This window comes from Polyodon spathula, chromosome 44 (assembly GCF_017654505.1).
Source record: "Polyodon spathula isolate WHYD16114869_AA chromosome 44, ASM1765450v1, whole genome shotgun sequence".
Classification (NCBI taxonomy): domain Eukaryota; kingdom Metazoa; phylum Chordata; class Actinopteri; order Acipenseriformes; family Polyodontidae; genus Polyodon; species Polyodon spathula.
The window spans coordinates 2018602-2034551 of record NC_054577.1 but is presented as its reverse complement, the minus strand read 5'-3'; the positions used below and the strand labels follow the sequence as shown (position 1 = coordinate 2034551).

Genomic DNA, 15950 nt, shown 5'->3' with positions numbered 1-15950 from the left:
TTGATGTCTCGCACAGATCGGGCGACCCTGCACACAACCCGGGACGAGGCGGCGTGCTCTGCGTGCCTTTTAATTAAAACACCACAGCTAACCCAGTCTGCACCCCACCAAAAGAGAGCAAGCGAGCTGCATTGTCCCGGGCCGGTCTCTGGCTGCGATGGAGCGCCTCCTCGCCGCCTCTCCTCCCACACGGAGATCTTTCCTCTCCTCGGTTCCCTTCATCCTCTGTTTTCTTTGCGCGTCTGTCCGGGGCGACCCGCGGAGCCGGAGCTGCAGCGAGGTGCGGCAAACCTACGGGGGGAAAGGTTTGAGCCTGGACACGGCGCCACAGACTCAAATATCTGGCAAGTCAAGCGCAGGGGGCTGCGGGGGGGTTAGTTTGTAGCACTGGGGTTTGTAACAAAGAAAAGCGGCGCTACATCTTATCTTTAGCCCATAGGGCTGTCATTCTATTTATTGTTGTTATTAGCAATGCGACTTTGTCTTATTTGTTATGCCTCGTTATTGTTCTTCGGGTTCTTGCAAATCCGTTGGTTTTTGTGCAGAAATCCGACCCCCCCCCCCCCCCCCCCCCCCCCCCCCCCCGGAGTCGCTTGCAATGCTTGCACAAGGGCGCTTCCCACCGTCCTGTGATTTTATTAAAGCAGTCTTATTATATATTCATTTATTATATATTCATTTATTTCTGGATCACACTGCGATGCTCTGCCGATGCTGAAGCCGGCAGGATTAGGGTGTGCCCTCAATGCAATTATTATTATTATTATTATTATTATTATTATTAATACTTATCTGTACACATGATACGAATAAAATACAAAGTCAGTCTGTATGTGTGTCATGAGATGTAACAATGCATTATTATTAATAATAAGAATAATCTATAGCCTGCATTGCTTGTGTAGGCAGTGTGTTTGAAAAGCCTTTGTTTCGGTAATCGGTCTTTCCATTATCTCGGTACTCAGTCGTTGCTCGGTGGCTGTGAATGCGGGACTCGGCGGAGCCGCGGCGCGGTTTGCAGCGGATAATCAACCGCCGTCTTAAAGGGGTCACCCCGTTACGCCCGGCTCCCGTCTTCAAGAGAAATGCACAGAGTTTTGTTTTAATCGCCCGTCTGTATATCGTAATAAAAAAAAAAAGTGGAACAAAGGTAAACAATATCACCCTCAACGGGGCTGGCCGTTGAACAAATCACTAAATATAACGAAGTGTTCCAGGAAAAGGTTTTTCTTGGAAGGTTAATACAATTCAAAAGTCAATTACTTTCTCCTTAGCCCATTTTAACTGTATGCAATTTTAACTCGAGTCTAAATTTCTCTCCCCTGTTCTGCTCGTGACCTTTCAACCCCGACCTAAAACTTCTGCGCTCTAGATGTGACGTGTGAACTCTGACCTCCTCCTGCTCTGAGTCGAAGGGGCTTTGAAACCAGGAAGGGATGAAACTGCTATGCAATGGGAGTCTTGCACAGTTCAAGAGTCTGGAGAACAGCCTGTCCCTCTCCTCTGTGTGTCTCTCTTCACTTTAATATTCATTTATTTATTTAAAGGGTAATATTTAACATGGCTTAGAAAGACATGTCCGTGGTTAAGAGCGAGAGGCACGGGGTGGCACTTGTGTTATAGTTTTAAGAGAATACTGGCAGTCTCACCTTGCGGCTCTCTGATTGGCCGGTGCCTCCCCTCTCTGCTTTCTGATTGGCAGGAGAGCACCTGCGGACCTGCCCCCAGGACTACACGTGCTGCTCCAGTGACATGGAGGAGGCGCTGTTGCGCCAGAGTGAGGCTGACTTCCGCAACGCCGTGGACCAGTCCAGCCAGTACCTCCTGACGACCTTCACACAGAGACACCGCAAACTGGACGGTGAGGAGGGGGGCTAGGGAGAGGGGGAGGAGCTAGATACACTGCAAACTGGACAGTGAGGAGGGGAGGAGCTAGATAGAGAGGGGGAGGAGCTAGATACACTGCAAACTGGACAGTGAGGAGGGGGAGGAGCTAGAGAGGGAGGGGGAGGAGTTAGATACACTGCAAACTGGACGGGGAGGGGAGGGGCTAGAGAGGGGGAGGAGTTAGATACACTGCAAACTGGACAGTGAGGAGGGGAGGAGCTAGAGAGAGGGGGAGAAGCTAGATACACTGCAAACTGGACGGTGAGGAGGGGAGGAGCTAGAGAGAGGGGGAGGAGCTAGATACACTGCAAACTGGACAGTGAGGAGGGGAGGGGCTAGAGAGAGGGGGAGGAGCTAGAGAGGGAGGGGGAGGAGTTAGATACACTGCAAACTGGACAGTGAGGAAGAGGGGAGGGGCTAGGGAGGGGGAGGAGCTAGAGAGGGAGGGGGAGGAGTTAGATACACTGCAAACTGGACAGTGAGGAAGAGGGGCGGGGCTGGGGAGGGGGAGGAGTTAGATACACTGCAAACTGGACGGTGAGGAGGGGAGGGGCTAGAGAGAGGGGGAGGAGCTAGATAGGGAGGGGGAGGAGTTAGATACACTGCAAACTGGACAGTGAGGAAGAGGGGAGGGGCTAGAGGGAGGGGGAGGAGCTAGATACACTGCAAACTGGACAGTGAGGAGGGGAGGAGCTAGAGAGAGGGGGAGGAGTTAGATACACTGCAAACTGGACGGTGAGGAGGGGAGGGGCCAGAGAGAGGGGGAGGAGCTAGATACACTGAGCTGAGGAGGGGAGGAGCTAGAGAGAGGGGGAGGAGCTAGATACACTGCAAACTGGACGGTGGGAGGGGGAGGAGCTTAGATACACTGCAAACTGGACAGTGAGGAGGGGAGGGGCTAGAGAGAGGGGGAGGAGCTAGATAGGGAGGGGGAGGAGTTAGATACACTGCAAACTGGACAGTGAGGAAGAGGGGAGGGGCTAGGGAGGGGGAGGAGTTGTAGACATAACAAACCGGACAGAGAGAGAGGGAGGGGCTAGAGAGGGGGAGGAGTTAGAGAACAGGGTTGGGGGTGAATTTGGATTCCTTATTAAAATCAATTCCGATTTCCATTCTGGTTGAATAGAGAGAATTGACCCTGCTGGTGAATGCCTTGCTCTGCTCAATTGCAATGTATTTTATTCAGAAAGTGTGACTCCTCCTCCTCCTCCTGTCCCCCTCAGAGTTCTTCCGCGAGCTCATTGATGTCGCTGAGAAGTCGATGAATCAGATGTTCACGAAGACATACGGGCGTCTCTACATGCAGAACTCACGCGTGTTCCAGGAGCTGTACACGGAGCTGCGGAGCTACTACACGGGTCAGTGTGTGTGTGTGTGTGTGTGTGTGTGTGTGTCCATCTCTCTCCTGCAGGGGGCAGTGTGAGTCTGGATGATGTTCAGTGTATATTATGTTAGCTCTGTCTCTCTCCTCCAGGGGGCAGTGTGAGTCTGGATGATGTTCAGTGTATATTATGTTAGCTCTGTCTCTCTCCTCCAGGGGGCAGTGTGAGTCTGGATGATGATCAGTGTATATTATGTTAGCTCTGTCTCTCTCCTCCAGGGGGCAGTGTGAGTCTGGATGATGATCAGTGTATATTATGTTAGCTCTGTCTCTCTCCTCCAGGGGGCAGTGTGAGTCTGGACGATGTCCTGTCTGAGTTCTGGGCTCGCCTGTTGGAGCGCATGTTTACTCTGGTGAACCCGCAGTACCAGTTCAGTGAGGAGTACCTGGAGTGTGTCAGCAAGCACTCGGAGCAGCTCCGCCCCTTCGGGGACGTGCCGCGCAGACTCCGCCTCCAGGTGAGGGGGGGGGTTACTAATGGGTACGCTTGATTGAGGGGCACTAGGGCGCTGAAAACGTAATTCTATATTGCAGACGCGATTGTGAAATAATTTTTACCAAGTTACTGTTGCTAAATTTACAGTATATATAAACAGTTTAGTTTTAATTTTCTGTTTCCATACACACACACACACACACACACACACACACACACACAATATCCCAGAATAGGGCTGTACCTGTAACAACTTGTAGCAGAGCAATGGAACTGAATCCAACAGAAACTGAAACTCTCTCTCTCCCCCCCCTCTCTCTCTCTCTCTCTCTCTGTCCAGGTTTCTCGTGCGTTCATTGCAGCTCGGGCGCTGGTTCAGGGTCTGGCGACAGGGAGAGACCTTGTGGGGCGCACTGCCAAGGTACTGCTGTCGCTGTTGTTGTTGCTGTCTGTTGTCATTTGGTCAGTGTTTGTGTTCTGCTCAGTTTAGCTCCAGTTCCTGATCAGTGTGTCTCTCCTCCCCACTCAGCTGAACCCCACTCCAGAGTGTAAGCGCGCACTCATGAGGCTGTCCTACTGCCCCCTGTGCCGGGGCCTGCCCTCCCTCAAGCCCTGCCACTCCTTCTGCCGCAACGTGATGAAGGGCTGCCTGGCCAATCAGGCGGACCTGGACACAGAGTGGAACAGCTTCATTGGTGAGTGGAAGCCCCACGCCTTGCCCCTTTAGGGGGGATGGTTAAGGGGTGGGGTAAAAAAGAAGGGGGGAAGGGATGTGTACCCCGCTGTGTGCCCCCCTGGTTGATCTACATTCCCAGCCTCCTGAAGTGTTTATATCCCTGTGCTGATAAGTAGATGGATCATGATTTGTGTTTTCCTCCCCCTCTCCCCTCCACTCTCCTGCCTGTTTTTCCTCCCCTCTCTTCTCTTCTCCCCCTCTATCTCCTCTCCCCACCTCACTCCTCTCCTCTGTCCCCCCGGCAGACTCCCTGCTGCAGGTCACTGAGAAGCTGCACGGCCCCTTCAACATGGAGCTGGCGACAGACTCCATCGGAGTGAAGATTTCTGAGGCCATCATGTACCTGCAGGAGAACAGCGTGCAGACCAGCACCAAGGTGGGAGCGGACTGGGAGCACTGGGAGGGCAGCGGGAGGGGGTGAATTGCGGCTCTGATCTCTGAACTCTGACCCCCCCCCCAGGTGTTCCAGGGGTGTGGCAGCCCGCGGCCGGCACCGGGCCGCTCCAAACGATCCCCGAGAGACGAGACGAAGCGTCGCTTCAGAACCTACACCCCCGAGGAGAGACCCACCACCGCGGCCCGGACCAACCTGGACAGACTGGTGAGACTGGGAGAGAGGGACGAGGGAGAAGACACAGGTTAGTACTGGGGGGTGTTTTTTGGGGTGTTGACGCTGTTTTGTGTTTTGGGGTCCCCACCACCCCCCCAGGCCACGGATCTGAAGGACAAGCTGAAGGCGATGCGCAGGTTCTGGGCGACGCTCCCCGACACGCTCTGCAACGACGAGAGACTCAGCGAGGACCTGAGCAACCAGGAGCGCTGCTGGAACGGGCAGGGCAGGGGCAGGTGAGGAGAGAGAGAGAGAGAGAGAGAGAGAGAGAGTCTCTCTCTCTCCCCTAATCGGGTCCTCGAGTGGATTAGACCTGGTCGCTCTGCTGGAAACGTTCTTTTTTTGGGCAGGGGCCTGGGCAGGGGTATCGGGGGGCAGGGGGGTCGGGGAGGGGGGAGTGGATGGGATAGGGAAAAGGTGGAAACATGTGCCTTGCCCCCATGTCTGTGTCTCTCTTGCCCCTGTCTCAGGTATCTGCCGGGGGTGACGGGGGAGGGGCTGGTGAATCAGATCAATAACCCCGAGGTGGAGGTGGACATCGCCCGGCCCGACAGCAAGACCAGACAGCAGATCCTGCAGCTCCGCACTGCCACCACCCGGCTGAGACATGCGCAGAGCGGCAGCGACGCAGACTTCCAGGACAGCAGTGAGTGACACAGGGACACACTGAGACCACAGGTACACCCTGAGACACACACCACACAGAGACACACACACCCACCCCCCCCCCCCCCCCCCCCCCCCTGCCCCCCCCCCCCCCCCCCCCCCCCCCCCCCCCCCCCCCCCCCCAGGTGAGCGCAGTGGCTCTGGTTTAGGGGAGCGCTACAGTGAGGACTGGCCAGCCTCCGGACCCAATCTGTACAACCAGAACCCCAACTCTCGGGCCGGGCCGGGCCAGGGCAAGCCCCCCCGCGGCCGGGACAGAGCCAAGTGGACCCGACCGAACCAGCACCAGAACCAGGGGGACCGAGCGTCGTCCAGCGCCCCAGCGCTGCAATCCATACCACCCCTGCTGCTGGTGCTGCTGCTGGCGCTCACTGCCCTCTACTGGCGGTAAGACAGCACTGCACCCGGCCAGCCCAGCTGCCTTCAACTGCCAGACCCCCCCCACCCATTGCAAAGCAGTTTGAACCAGTCCAGGCTTCAAATGCATTCATACTGTGAGCTTAATAATAATAATAGTAACAATAATAAGACCCTTTGGTCTTCAGTGTTTTTTATGAAGTGGATAATACAAGGATGAAGGTTGAATTCATTTTCTACACGTGTATTTTGCTTTAGTTTCACCCAGCTTACGGGGGAGGGGGTCAGTTTTTATATTGGGGGAAGGGTATTAGGGTGGGATTTTAAATGACAGTGAAAACGGATTCTGGAAGGGAGGGGCAGTTTTTATTTTGGGGGGAGGGGTGGGATTTTAAATGACAGTTTTGGAAAGGGGAGGGGGGGGGGGGGGTAGTGGTGTTACTGGAACAAGTTTTGTACCCCGTTGTTCCTCCAGTCTGACCAGGGGTCTCGTTTTGTAAATGCTTTGACAAGTTTATTTTTCTGAAGCCGAGGGAACACGGAGCTACTTTGACTATTGGAGCTTGGTTTCAGGAGACAAGGTTTCAGGACGCTGCGCGGCACACCAGGGGAGACTCGGGGAGGGTTTGATACAGCAAACCTCAAACTAGGTCTCCCGGAACCAGCTATCAAACCGCTGCTCCTGAACCTAAAGCAACAGTTTTTTAAAACAAAACAAATACTAAAAGTTTCTCCTCTGCATTCATTCTGCACGTGCAGGGGCTAGATCAGCCAAAAGTCTCTTCTTTAACACATCACCGCCATCTAGTGCACAGCTAGTGCACTGCCACGAAATCATGATGGAAAACTTGCTCCAAACTGGCCGATCACTAGATGGCGCTCTCTCCCTCTCTCGGCTATGTGTCAGATCTAGCCTGTGGTTGCACTGGTTTGCGGGGGCAGCCAGCGAGAACTGAAGGAGAGCCTTAGAAATGCTCAAAATAAAGGAGTTGTCAGAACCTCTCTGAATGACTCATCTTAACCAAAAAGAGGGGGAGGGGGAGGGGGGGGGCAGTCAAAATCACTTCACAGTGGCTCTGTTCTGTTGCCCCCTTGTTTTGAAACTAAAATTCATGTTCTTACCTCGCATTTTAGTTGATCTTTATTTTATTTTTAAATTTCTTTTTCGCTGGGCAGAGGGACTGGAACCGGTATAGAAAACAAATCTGCCGACAGCACCCCTTCTAGGGTTTATTAAATTATTACTGGTGCGCATTTAAAACATCAGCAATGCCAGTCAGAGTCGAGATAATTGATTTTTAAACCCTTAGGTTCTCTCAACATTGGGAGGGGGGGTTCTTATACTGCCACATTGTGGCGTCGTGAGTTATTGCACATTCCAGATTTTTTTTAATTTTTTTTTTTTAATAAAAAAGCACAAGTTGTATGATTTAGTGTTATAATTATCTGCATTATTGTTCCCTGTATGTATACTTTTCTATTGTTTGGGTTTTTTTGCTGGAGGCATAAACTTTTTTTTTTTTTTTTTTTTTTACTTTTTGTTTTTAATTTATTGAGTGCAATCGAGAAGCAACAATATCGATCCGCACAGGTTGAGTGACACCAAACACTTTTTTTTTTTTTTCATTGCTGAAAATGTACTGTGAGATTTGTACTTGGCACACACTGCCATCTAAGGGCTGAATGTTGAAACTGCAGCTTGTATGTATTTGATTGAGATTTTTACCTTGGCACAAAATTGCCACCGGGTGCCACAAATCTAGCTTTCTCTGACCAGGGACCCTTGCCAAGCACACAGCGGCGCCTGCTGGCTGCCTAACGCAGCTGCAGCCTTTTTATTTTTTTTTGGGAGGGGGACGACGACCTGTTTCTCAAATAGCACACAGCGGCGCCTGCTGGCTGCCTAACGCAGCTGCAGCCTTTTTATTTTTTTTGGGAGGGGGACGACGACCTGTTTCTCGAATAGCACACAGCGGCGCCTGCTGGCTGCCTAACGCAGCTGCAGCCTTTTTATTTTTTTTGGGAGGGGGACGACGACCTGTTTCTCGAATAGCACACAGCGGCGCCTGCTGGCTGCCTAACGCAGCTGCAGCCTTTTTATTTTTTTTTGGGAGGGGGACGACGACCTGTTTCTCGAATAGAATACAAGCGGCGCGCCTGCTGGCTGCCTAACGCAGCTGCAGCCTTTTTATTTTTTTGGGAGGGGGTTCCGACCTCCTTTTCTCGAATAGCACCGCAGCGCCGCACGGTGGCCAATTCCGTAATTGGGAGGAATGGAGGGAGAGGGAGGGGGGTTAACGTTTCGTTTTTCAACAAGTAATTTTTTCCTCCTTTTTTTTTTTTTTTGTAAGTTATTAATTGATGTCATTTTTTTAATGTGAAATATTATGTCGGTTTAAACTGTTTGCCCTTTTTTAATCGCAATAAAAAGTAACTGAATATTGCCTGTAGTTGACCTTGTCTGTACTCCTTTACTGAAGCCGTTTTTTTTTTAAAATTTATTTATTTATTTGTATTTATATTGCCAAACAAAAACCACGCTTTTTGACAATAACCGACCCGAGTGAGAGCAAAAAAAGGTGCAATAAATAAGACGTTATTTTATTTATTTGTACATGTTTTTGTGGTACCGAAAGGTGCGTGGGCTTCATTCTCGTTTTCACAAATACAAAGAAACGACAAAACACGAACGCGTCTGGTGTCTTCATTTATTAGTTTTTATTTCTGTAGTTTAGAAAGAAAAAAAAAGCTCATTTAAGTACGCTTGCGCAGTATATTTTGGGACCGCGATCTGTGAATTAAGGATTATATTTATTTAATCCGCTAATTGAACTCTACACTTTTTACCAATAACGCGTATTCCTGTAGAAACTAAACACGTCGCTTTAAAACACAAACTCTGAGGTAAAGATTGCTACGATAGACACAGTAGTGTCTCACGAGGTAATTCATGCCCTGCAATACCACCTCATTTAAATTTGGCGTCCAAACCACAAACCTTTCATAAATTTATTAATTATGTGGAAATAGCGCATATATATATATATTATATATATATATAGGATTCAGTATTAAGTGATTGGAAAAGTCGACATTAATAAATTATGTGATATATTATCAAAAGCTATGAGAGATGGATATCTACACAGGTATAGGACTAAAGTTTTAAATTACAATTTTTATTTTGTGCATATAAATACTAGGAGTGTTTTTTTTTGGTTTTTATGTAAATTATCCGTCGCCATGCTGCCAGGGTTAATAATACGAAACGAATTCTATTAATATCTGAACTGTTTGTGTTGTTGTCGTTGTTTACCTGTTGTTGTGTGTTTACACAGTCCCATTGCCCGTTATTTGTAAAGCGCGCGCGCACGGGAGTGCGCCTGCCAAAAAAACCTGTCACTAGGCATGCGTCGGCGCGCTCGGAGAAGAAACCGTTATTTTTTTTTGCATTATTTTTAGTATTTTTTATTTTATTTTTATTTATTTATTCCCGCGTCAAACTTGTCTCCGCTGAGTGCGCCTCCGCTAGGGATGTAAGATCGCGGCTCTTTTTTGAAAAAACCCCCCCCTCCCATACATCACTTTTTTCATAAAATTTCGTCTAATTAAAACAGATAATACATGAAGACGACCTATCTAGCCCGAAGAAAACAAAAACAAACCAAAAAATTTTAAAATATGGTATATTCCTGCTGCTGTTCGCTATAATATTATATTAATAATATTGCTCCGTTATAATGATGATAGATAATAATAATAATAATAATAATAATAATAATAATAACAATATAGAAACCACATTTGGGCGCGGAGTCTGTCAGTAATTCGTTTCTTTTGAAAAAGAATCTGCAGTTGAGCAGCATCACTTACTTTAAATAGTTTTTTGTTAAAATTATCATTCAGGTAAAGCATTTTCAAAAGCTAGCAAAATGTAATGATAGTTCATTTTTTTAGGTCCCTTAATTACAAAATGAACCCTCTTACCATCAAGCCATACTCTGCCAGACCACAGTGAACCGTCTCTTCTGGTGCTATTGATAACTATAACAGTCAGCTCTTTCACGTCATTGTCGAAAAAGATTTCAAATTTTGGGGGAAAGTTGGGACCGTAGTCTCTTACAAAATCATATGTCTGTAAAAGTAAAAAGAGACCCGTATATCCTGTGACAAAATGCTTCCACTGTGATTTTCTTATTTGGATGAAACATGAGCTATCAGGCAGTGATTTGTTCAATTCCTTTTTACCATTCAGTTTAGTAAAGTACTGAATAATGGGGAAAAGCTTTACTTGCATATTCCACACAGAACCCACTCCAGGCTCAACCATGGCAGCCAATCGATAGATCATTGGAATGGTAATGCTGTGTCTGACACGTCATGTCAGTGAAAATAAACCAGAACTACATTTGTGTCAAAAACGGTTATGGATTCTACTAGATATCATGTGAAAACTGCAAGCTAAAATGATTATATTTGACAACGTGGCATATTGCATTACAAACAGATTTGTGTTCCAGTCAGCCAGTCTGTATAAAGTAGTTGTACGTGAGCATTTTCCAGGTCACGTGAAACGCTGTATTGTTCATTTTCCCATAAAGAACCATGTGAACTTGTCTCAATGAAAGTACGGCCTTTTTGCTTCTCTTGCACCTTTTGAAGGGGTAAAAAAACTTGTAAACCTGGAATAGCAAGAGCTGGTCAAAAAATGAATAGTTATATTTAATAGTAACAGCATTGAAAATACTGAGCTTCTCTTGTCCTTTACTTACCTCCTCCAAAACAACGTTTGAGTACAGCAAGAAAACATTCGGCTTCTTTTTCTCGGACAGCTGCCTGAGAAACGGAAACACCTGAGCTTTACTTTTATAATCCAGCCAGTTCAGCACTCTTCTCACAAGACCAAAGAGAGACGTTTCATTGACTCTTATTTTGACGTGAGCTTCTGTCACTTCGGCTGGTTTAATCATCTCAACATTGCCATTTTTGTAGTGCGCCACCATCAATTGATTCTGAGCTTCTGTTTAAAAAAAAAAAAAAAAAAAAAAAAAAAAAAAAAGGATGAAAGGAGTTTCAATTGAAACCAGCATCTTTAGACTGCTTGTTCTAAAACACGATGCACGATTTCTTTAAGCAATATATCAGTGAATGTGGGGTTTCTTTCTCGTCTGCAGTGGAATGTGCTACAGTTTTACCAGACAGTCACCAACAGGACTGCACTTGTGTTTGCTTATAACTTTACATTGTTAAGATAACTTGAGTTTCATCAATTTCAAGTTGCCACTGACCAGGAGAGCACTGAGCACTTTCAGTCCATACGGAATAGAGCGCATTTTTAATGCATACATTACCTGTAGTATTTATGGTATCCCTCATGGTGTACTGTAGGCCGAAATATTGTTAATTCTGAGACCTAAAACAGACAAACAACCTGTTCACATAGACTTCACACAACTGTTTAAAGCACTGATTTATTCTAACTTTAAAATGTCTGAGTTTAATCTTAAGAAGCCTTTTTATTGTATTAAAGTATATATGTGTATATATATATATTATTTTGTTCGCAAGGTCCAGTAGAAAGGTGTGACCATGTCTTGGTAAGAGGTTTGTATGTACTGAGCTGCACAAAGTTACAGCCTCCTCTGTTAGGACTAGTTCTCGATAAAGAATACTTTACTTACTTCCCTTTGTTGCAATATGAAGATTAATCTGATTTTTGAAATACAGCACGGTTTCTTGCCGATTTAGCAATTACCTCATTTTCAGCAGCTTACACATCACATGATCGCCTTGGCTTTTTTCATACACAGGATCGCAATCGCCTGTCAGAGTTAGAGAGTAAATAACTGAGAGCTGCAATTTCAAACCTTAAGCAAGAACATCTGTAAGAACAAATCTGAGACCACATGCTCAAGGTTTTGATAACAACGAGACAGGAGATTTCTAGTGCATGGTACTTCCTGTTTAAAGGTTATGAATTTTAATTTAAAAAGTCAATTATGCGCTGCTTGTGCTTCCTGTGCTGTGCTGTGAATGGATGCCTTTGTGAGTTTCAGGTTCCATGTCCTGTTATCGCATGACAGAACTATTTGGAATCCAAATACAGAGCCTTGAGTATTATATTTAAATACTGTATGTAAAAAATAATGTAAAATTTGACAAAAGTAAAAGCTATACTAAAACACATACACGACAAGCTGTACAAGTTTAAACATCTTCCCTTTGAGATGCCCCTTACCTTCTTCCTCCTTACACTCGGGGCTCATTTCCTCATTTCTTACCTTTGACTGCACCACCTTCGTCCCCTGGGATACCTTATCCTGACCCTGCTCCTCCAAGCCAGTCTGAAAAACACCAGCTGTCACTCAGAGATAGAAAGAGCAAAAACACTCCTGGGGAGGGAAGTTCACTTTCTTATAGGTTTCACATAACAATTTAGGATTGAGCGTTTGAAGGTTTTTAAAACTTAGAGGGCCAATGTTAGTGCTTTAAATCCACTCGATTAGTACAAGTTAAATATCTTTACTCCATTCTTGGACCATGTCACTTCAGAACTGACAGAGCAACTCACTGAATGCCACCCACGCTTTCTTGCTCAGTATTTAATACCAGCAGTATTTGCATACAAAGTTGAAATTCCTGCCCAACTGCCTGGGTCTAAGAGAGACTTCCACAGTTTTGTGCAAAGCAGGTCAGAACTGAGGTGTGCTTGTGTGACCAAACCTACCTGTCCTAGCATAACAGAGACTGAAAAATTGTGCCTGGACTCAAACCTAGAGTCATCAGACATGTAGGGCATTGAGCTGCTGTATTAACTATACCCCTCGTTGGGAAAATGAAAATTTCTATCCCTGTCCTCTGGGGGAAGGTTCAAATTAGCACAGACCTTTTATCTTTTAAATTAGTGTCAACCCACCTTGAACATCTTTGTGTCCTCAGGTGTCAAGTCCTTCAGGTCATGTTTCCATGGGATTCGAAACTTTTTTAGAGCCTCATTGGTCCATCTTAGACCAGGGTACTGCCCACTGTTGATCTGCTCCACCAACCAGGGCTGGAGCCCGGTATTCTGGGGAGCATCCCTAAAACAGAATAATAAAGAAATGTGGAAGAGCTAAGGATAAGAATCTATGTGTCGATCCAGCTGCCTTCACCCGTAGAGAAATCAATCAGTAATGCATTTGTTCAGAGTAACTACATTGTACTCCAGTCTTGACTTTCAACTATTATTCTTCCAATAGGAAAAAACACTGAATCCCACTGACAACAATACGAACTGTGTGTTGAATTACATTTCTTAAAAGTGCATTAGAAATAAATCAACAGTATTTGTGTGGAGTGGAAAACAGAAATAGGCAAACACCAAAATCAAAGACAACCTCTGCTTAGTAACACGCTTGTGTCTATTCGCCTTGCTTATATGCACGCTGCTGTCCTGTAATCGACTACATGTTAAAATGAATAAAACATCAGCCTAAAAGATGATTTGCTGCTGCATTCCTAAGCAATGCTTATTCTACTTATAGCTGGAACAGATACTGGGATGCAGACATTACAATGGAACAGGAAGCTGAGCCTACCTCACTTCCACCACATCCTCATCGCTCAGCACCTTCATCTCCAGCATGTCCTTCAGCAGCGCCTCGATCACGACGTCACTCACTCTCTCGACAAACTGGGATTGCACCCGCATTAGCCTGTCAACTGAAACAGCATCACAAACCACATGAACACATCTACACCTTTTCTTAGTACAGTTAAAACAGTCCTGAAGTAAAAATTTGAGAATAAGGACATGATTTGCAGTGTATAATAAGTGAGGGTCTGACCTGGGTGAAACCAATGGTAATGTATAGCACAGAATTCGGGGTCCCTCTGCGAGTTTGAAGAGGAGGTTCTCTCTGGTAGCATCCCCCTTTCTCATCACCATGCTTGTCAGGTGGGAGGTCCTGTCCCGTGTGCTGGCCTGTTTCTTCACTTCCTCCACCTCTCCATCGCTCAGCAGCTTCATCTCCTGCATGTTCTTCAGCAGCCCCTCGAGCACTGCAGCACTCTTAATGAACCCCGGAATCACATGGAACAGACTCCTACCTGAAACATTACAAATCAGAGCAATCATGTGAGTGACATGCATCCACCTCCACAGTTATGAATACAAGATTAGCGCTATCATGAGAAAGTAGATACAGGCGCACAGATGCCTCTATATACCCTTAGATTTTAATATTTGCTGAGGGATTTGTCAGAAATGAAGGGTTTTGGGGGGGTCACTTGTGTAACAGGTGATGACAGTCCCTAAAGAATGTTCTAACCACGTTTCAACACAATTGGATAAGCTGTTCTTTACACAGACTGTATTTAAAAATGTAAGTTTGACATGTATAGTACACATGGATGACATTTCCTTATATCCACAGATTCTGACACCCTCAATAACCTGTGACAAGCGTTTCTGTAAAACTCTGAGGTGTGACAGAATGTGATGTATGACCAGGCACTTCCACTATATCCTGCTGGGGATCAGCATACCCAGTGCAGTGGGGATAATAAGTGAGGTTCTCACTGGCACGATGCAGGTCAAGAGTCCTGTAGAGAGTGAGGTCCCTCTCTGCGAGTTTGGAGATGCCTATCGCACAAGCAGCACTCCCCTTTTTCACCAGCAGGCTGATCAGACAGCGGGCCTTCTGCACTGTGACATCTCTCTCCTGTGTTGTACTGAGACCTGAAACATTACAAATCAGTTTAAAGATTAACTATTTTTTAATCATTTGTCTAAAAAAAATATTCCATACTTTTTTGCAATTTGTGCTGCTGTGGTGTGTGTGTGGTGGGGCGGGTAGTGGAATTGCAATGAAAACTGGCAGGTAGCCTGCCTGTAAGCAATTCAGCTTTGCAGTCTTCTCACCAAAATGACACAACATCTCTTACACAGAGGCACCCTACACATGGTGGTGTATTCACTTCTAAAATGCATCTATGCAGGGCCAGATTAACAATGCTTAGCCTGCACCCTGGTATCTGAGCCCTTGCCTTCAGGAGGGACCCATTCCTTAATGTTGCAATTCCATCGCCCTCTAGTGGCCATGGCGGGAACTAATCATTCTGTTAAACTGGAAGACATTCCTATACATGAAATATAGTGACAAACATTTGGACTGGACATAGTTTAGCACACGCTATTGATAGTATCAGAATCTTAGGGTCCATTTTTCATGCGTACAGTGGACGCGTTTCGTGTTACATGCGTGTCTGACTGACCCTGGTGTCCTAACATGTGTTTAGCAGGCTGTCTGTATGCCGCTCCACCTCCATGAGACCCTAATATAATGGAAGATGTTTTTGCTTACTGGTTCCACTCAACGTCATCTTCTTTTAAAACTCGTCAAACAGCAGACATGTAACAAAACAGATTCCAATACATGGAGTCCAGCAAAACAAAATCACTGTACCGACTACCGCTATCAGCTGTTTAAAGAAACCAACAGAAAATCAGCTTGAGAAAGACCCGCTCGCTTAGCGGCTCGAGTTACAGGTTTGCAGGTTTGCACGTTTAGTTCATGCTGTAGTTTATTGTGCAGGTAGAAAATCAGGGCGTCTCCGAAAAGATGTTTTTTCTGAGTCTGGCTATAAATCGAGCCACTTTCGATTTCTAGAGGCGCTGGTTTCGTTTTAAAGCTGCAGGATCTAGTGAACAGGAGCAGCACGGATCTTTCCCTGCAGTTCAATAGTTTTGAAATCTACAGATAGATAGCGCCAGTTTACTACAGCACGTAATGGAGGATGTCTGATCTGAGGCTCAACACGAAACCTATGCAGACGCAAACGTGTTGCATTCTATTGACATTAGGCTACGTGTAGTTTACAAAGATTACATGTAACC

The 15950-nt window shown here is 46.3% G+C and overlaps 1 protein-coding gene across 1 annotated transcript; it reads left to right on the top strand.

Moving 5' to 3' along the window:
* Nucleotides 1-4: 4 nt before the first annotated feature.
* Nucleotides 5-6107, top strand: LOC121305660 (glypican-6-like). The gene is made up of 11 exons (XM_041237354.1): nucleotides 5-344; nucleotides 1703-1861; nucleotides 3111-3245; nucleotides 3551-3726; nucleotides 4045-4125; nucleotides 4234-4399; nucleotides 4686-4816; nucleotides 4901-5041; nucleotides 5150-5286; nucleotides 5521-5700; nucleotides 5879-6107. The coding sequence occupies exons 1-11, from the start codon at nucleotides 158-160 to the stop codon at nucleotides 6105-6107; spliced, it is 1722 nt and encodes a 573-aa protein (XP_041093288.1). The 5' UTR covers nucleotides 5-157.
* The last annotated feature ends 9843 nt before the right edge of the window (nucleotides 6108-15950 follow it).